The sequence below is a fragment of the Lepeophtheirus salmonis genome, chromosome 3 (assembly GCF_016086655.4).
Source record: "Lepeophtheirus salmonis chromosome 3, UVic_Lsal_1.4, whole genome shotgun sequence".
Taxonomy (NCBI): Eukaryota; Metazoa; Arthropoda; class Copepoda; order Siphonostomatoida; family Caligidae; genus Lepeophtheirus; species Lepeophtheirus salmonis.
The window spans coordinates 16,134,745-16,140,744 of record NC_052133.2 but is presented as its reverse complement, the minus strand read 5'-3'; the positions used below and the strand labels follow the sequence as shown (position 1 = coordinate 16,140,744).

Sequence of the window (6,000 nt, the reverse complement as noted above, 5' to 3'; positions counted from 1 at the left end):
TCAAACTTAAGATACACTGTCTCTTTGAAAAAAGTCGTGTTGAACAGCTGAAATAACTTAGTAATTACCTCATTTCATTTACGATAAAAGGCCGATAGGGAACGTTCCCAGGAATGACAAATTTTATTAGGACTGGACTGATAGAAATGCAGTCTTTTTAGGTTTTTGGGCCAATCAATCGCATCAATAAAACTAAGGATCTAAATAACAATTATTTTAATTTCAAAAATATTATGTCAAACAATTTTTTGGCATTTTCCATGGCAAATACACACTTCTGACTACTCCAACACATGATGGCGACTGATTGTTGAATGAAACCATGACCCCCCGTCACTACTACTTCTACAGACTGATTGCCACGTATTTAAAAAAAGGGAATCTATGCTGCTGCACCCTTTATCACTTATCTAATATCTTCCAAGCCCTCGAAATTGCACCACAGAGCACAAAGGCTCCCTCCATAGATGTTGGGAGTCCCTCACATCCGACTCCCTCAACTTACAAGATTATGTTATATTTAAAAAAAAAAAACATTCTGAGCTTAAATCATATGTATTTGTTTTAAATATAAATTCATTTGAAAAAAAAAAAAAAAACATATTTGAAAACTACTTATTAATGCACACCCCTCACAGAAAAGACTTTTGACGTTCCTGGCGATCACAGTTGGGAGTCACTACTCTAGCAAATGGTACAATTAGGAACCTTTACCATTGACTCTGTTGTTTTGATATGATTCTTTTTGAGAACACGATCCATGAATAGAGCCACACGGGCAATAGCTCTGAATCGAAGTAAGGGATCTTTCCTATTGATCTCTCGTGGTATATTTTGTGAAATATACGAATCCTCTCCATTTTCATCAATACATTTGACCATTCGTGAAGGGAGAGAGCGAATTTCTTCGAGGTATTTCTTGGATTCTATATCCGCAATAAGGAGCACTGTTACGGAACCATCTATGCCTCCAATAACAATTCTGAAATATACTTTGTATTTATGTATTGTGCAATGAACAACTTACCTCAAAGGTGAAATTGAGCTTGTTATGACGGATGCATCTGAATGTAGCCAATAGTTGGATATCAACTTTCCATCTGATCGACGGAAGAGACGAATCGTTCTTCGCTTACTATGGTAGTAATAAATATATTTTTCGCACTGAAATGGAAATAAAGGGATATTTAGTATTCGTATTTGCACGATAATTTATTAATAATCATCAATTATATGAATACAAACACTCTTTGCGATTTCTTTTTAAATCACAGAGAAGTTGGAGGCTATAAAAGATATTGAATGCTCCAATAGAATATTGATGTCATTTCTGAAACTATAAAATCCAGGGCTTTACATCCTTTTGTTCATTCATAAAACCTTGATGTGAATTAATAACCAAGGAATTTTGTGTAAAATGTCTATTCATGTCTACAATCTACAGAGCAAAATTTATCATTTGAATCATCAGATGCAAAAATAATTATATTTGCAACAAAGAGTCTCAGAATTTCGTATATGTATTACAAACTGCTGAAGCAATATGAAAGAAGGAATACTTTTATACAAAAGTTATATCTAGGATATTGAATAGAAAATTTTATATCTTAAGTAGAATCAAATATTTTATATCTTAATGTTTATAAAAAAAAAAAAAAAAAAAAAGATTCTATATACTTACATACATGCAAATATCTGAAGGGAATAGTAAACACCACAATGCAAAAATAAATATATTTGCGCATTAAACTCAGTTCTGTTAGCAAGATAATTGAACTATAATATTAATAAATTCATGATAACATAAAAAAATTAAGATTTGCGTTTGCCGGGTTTTTGCATAATTATACAAGTTTTTGGATAATTATTTCATATTTATTATTGATATTAACTTATTATTATTTTTAAATAATTGTCAATCTGTTTCTGGAATATTAATGGTTATTTGCTAGAAAGATATACTTAAAATATCGACATAATACACGATCTTATCTCTCTAGTACAAAAATATAGATTGCATTTTGTTCTCAGCTGTGGATGTTTCTGCTTCTTTTCTCCTAATCAATGTTATAACCCTTGCTTGGTTCAATTTTAATTAGCTCCAGTTATACTATGAACAATTCCCAATAGTTATTTAATAATAATTTCCTAATTACAAAAAAATGATTAACTACCAACTTTTTTTGGGACTTTATTCTGTTTATTAATGTTGGGTTTTGGTTTGTAAATCCTAGACCGTTCTGAGACTAAAATATTTTTTGTTGGACCGAACTAATTCGGTCCAACAAAGAAGCTCAGTCTAGACCGGTCTCATAAAAAAATTCGGTCTAGATCGGTCAAAGGAAAATTTCGGCTTAGATCGGTCAAAAGGAAAAAATCTGAGCCGTTTAGTCCCAAAAAAATCGGTCTAGTCCAATTTTATAGATAAATTGTTTATAACATATCATTATATGTATTTTCATGTCAATGATGGCTTGGATTAGAGGATCAATCCTACCTTCCTTGCTTTGAGTTTCCACTATTTGCCTAGAGTCCTTTAGCTTGGAGAAATAGAAATTCCGACGTTTCTGGTGGAACATGGAATTCTGCATTCGACCTTCTCTTGAGATGGATGATCAAGTTAAAAATATTTTGTTCATGGTCTGAGACTACAGTCTGAACCGAAAAATCGATCCAAATTAGTCTAAAAAAATCACTTGATACCGAACCGAAAAAAAAATCGGTGCTTTGTACCAAAAAATTCGTGATAATATAAAGTTAACAAGATGAATAATGAAAATATATCCCTAAAAAAAAAAAAAAAAAAAAAAATAGAAAGGAATTGATTCTGACAATCAAAATAGTTATCCTTCAAATAATAATAATGCTCGGATTTCTTAAAATAAGGAAATATTGGGTGGCTTCTCTGCACCATTATAAATATTTTAGCGGAAAATTAAATATAAATTCGGAAAGCAATCAATATTTTTTTTTTGCTGCCACTACTCAGCATAAGACCTAATAAATATAATATCAAAGCCGAATGCAGATTTGGCCATTGAAAAACAATTCAAACATCATTGCTGGGAAAACTTTACGTTTTCATGAGATGTTTTGTTACAGAAAAGAAGGATAATGTTCAGTAAAGTAAAAGCACAAGCACTTTGATAAGAAAAATTGTACTATTGATCGAAAAAACAAATCAAAAATCTTTAATAGATTTTTTAACCTCAGGATGAATTTTTTTTTACATTTTTCTAAGAAATTAAACTTTTATGTGAACAATTGTGGACTTTTAAATTGTTTTTCAAAAAATTTAAGATTTGAAATATTTTTTCACAAAATTTAAAATTTGAAATATTTTTTCAAAAATTTTTATGTTAGAAATGAAATTTAGAAGCTTTTGTCCAAAAAAATTCAATTTCAAAATATTTTGTTTTGATTATTAAAAAATTATGTTTGGATTTTTTTCTTCAAAAATTTCAAAAACCAAGCCGTGTGATTTATTACTATATATATTTTTTTAAATATTAACGAATTATGAGCCTGTACTTTCCACGGACACATGGGGAGTAAACATTTTGACACAAAATGCTGGTTGAGAATAGTCTATGTTTTTGTATGTCAAATAATATTAAAAATCAAATTAATAAGGTCAATTATAATTTTTGTTTGTTCATTTAAATCGAATGTAAAATTACTTTATTTATTCCGGAACAATAAAAAAAAACTTTTTTTTTTTTTTTGGTTTGATAAAAAAAAACTTAAGTTTCTCATAATTATTTCTGAACAGGTATTGTGTACGGCGATACTCCCACAGTTACACCTGCTTTGAATACAACCCCATAAATTGCAAAGATACAAATTTCTAAAGTTTCTTAAATCAAATAATCAGTAACAGTAAACAATCAAAAGATATCTACGTAACAATCCTCTTAGTATGTAGAAAAAAAACCAAATTTATGATTAATAATTTTTTTGATTCTTTTGTTGAGGTTATTTTTTAATCACAAATAAAAAGTTTATTGTAATAACCTTTGTAAATTAAACTTTGTTCAACCCCATGTCAATAAGCTAACCTACTCCTAATTTTCCATAAGTGAAGATCGGTTAATACTTGCACCAACTACAAAACAACTTTGAAATTACTTTACCTCCAAATAAATTAGTAACTTGCGTAATATCCAATGCTTATGGGCCATAGGTACTTCAAAATATTACCAAAGTAATACGTCAAATTAGTTATACAATTCACTATTTGGCTTTATTGAACATATTAAATTATCATAAGTGTTAATTTGAATTGCACCGATCCATGACGAAATAACTTGCTAATGCAATCTCCCCTCCATGTTACTACCGAAGAATGATTGAACAGATTGAATTCTAAGAAGTATTCATTCAAGAATAATTAACCGGTTAATGTAATCTCCCCTTCCCTTCTAATTTTCCATAGTATTATAAAGAATAAAAACTGTTGCTAGGCAGAAATAAAACGGGAGAGGAGGAGGAAGATTCAAAAGTTTATTTTTGTATATATAAGATAAGATAATTCTACTATTATTTATTTTATAATATCTTTTGTATTAATGTTTTTTGTTCAGTCATTTATATTCACTACAAATAATAATCAATTTAATTATTATTCATTTAATTTTTCGATAAGTTTTGAAAGTATCTAAATTGAAAATAAATCTGTATGATTTATTTAGTGCAAGTAGTTATTTTTTGTTATGACGACTAATGTAACCGTTCATTTTCCCTTTTCTAGGCCTTGTTTGTGTATCCCATTCATACACGTATATCTAAGCTTTTTTTTATCTACCATCAATTGTCAAAAGAGAAAGAAAAAATGTGTAAACAACATATGATAGCTGCTAGCCTTCTGTATTTTTCTGGTTACCAACTATCATTTGTTATTTAGAGAATAGTTATTAATTAGCATATAAGTAGAAAGGAAAATATAATGTAGCTTTGTTTATTTGAAAAAATTGCTCCTTTTTACACGAGTAAAAATATTTGAAAAATAAGAATTAAGTCCCCCTATAGCTGGTGGTGGCAAACGTGCACCATGACCCAATAAAAGCTTAATACTGTCTTAAAAATTAAGTCAAATAATGGTATCTTCAAAACAACTTCCATAATTCTGTTATCGGCTCTCGATTTTTGTATTCTTTTTTTTCTAATGTTCCTTTAATTGGTCAGATAGAGTTGCACTGATTAAGTATAAGTAAATATTATAGTATTACATTGACTCCATTTGACCTAGGAATTGTCTTAGAAGTCCATATACATTAAGTATATTTCCTTCTCTACGAACGACTGAGTATCGGACATACACCAATTATTTGTTTTTTAAGACACTAGATTATTTTATTTTTTCCTTCGCTGAATCCAAGAATTTTACGTAATTAGTTAAGCAGTAATTCATGATATCTTCAAACCTACTAAAGGACAAGAAAGTATGCTTGTAGAAATTTGGACAAAAATTTATAACATGGTCGTTGTTTCACCATTTGCTTTTAGCTTTGGTCCTGGGATAGAATATCCCTTTGGAGGACAGTAAAAAGGAGAGGAAAAGGAAAGACTATGTGAACATTGTTCAAATATTTTTTCGTTTATTGATAAATTTTTCGTTCAAATTGCTCAAAAATAAGTAGAAAGCCTAAGCGGTACTTATTTTTCGGTCAATCTTGAATTCTAGTTATATATGCGTTCCCACTCTGGTGACAAATTGCGGTATTTTTTTCCTTTTTCTTCTAGAAGAAAGATTAAAAGATACTAAGAAGATGTTCATTTGCACTATTAACACCTTTTAATTTAGATACTATATAACTTCTTCACCAGGCAAGTTTTACCATTTGAGGGGCTTAGCCCTATAAATGATCAAGCCCGTATTATAATTACCCGAGAAATTAGGTTTATTTTACACCCGTATATATAAAATGATCATTGGGGGGGGGGCTTAAAACCCTTTTAGGGGGACTCAATCCCCCAATAAAGGGGCTAGCAACACCACTG

General features: G+C 29.7%; 1 protein-coding gene across 1 annotated transcript in view; it reads right to left on the bottom strand.

Annotated features, from left to right (window-relative positions):
* Positions 1-539: 539 nt before the first annotated feature.
* Positions 540-6,000, bottom strand: part of LOC121114043 (NACHT and WD repeat domain-containing protein 2) — a 29,142-nt gene continuing 23,681 nt past the window's right edge. The window contains exons 27-28 of the mRNA XM_071887076.1: positions 1,028-1,164; positions 540-982 (exon numbers count right to left, since the gene is read on the bottom strand). Of these exons, the coding sequence (XP_071743177.1) occupies positions 685-982; positions 1,028-1,164 (435 nt within the window). The 3' untranslated portion in view covers positions 540-684. The remainder of the gene's footprint in view (positions 983-1,027; positions 1,165-6,000) is intronic.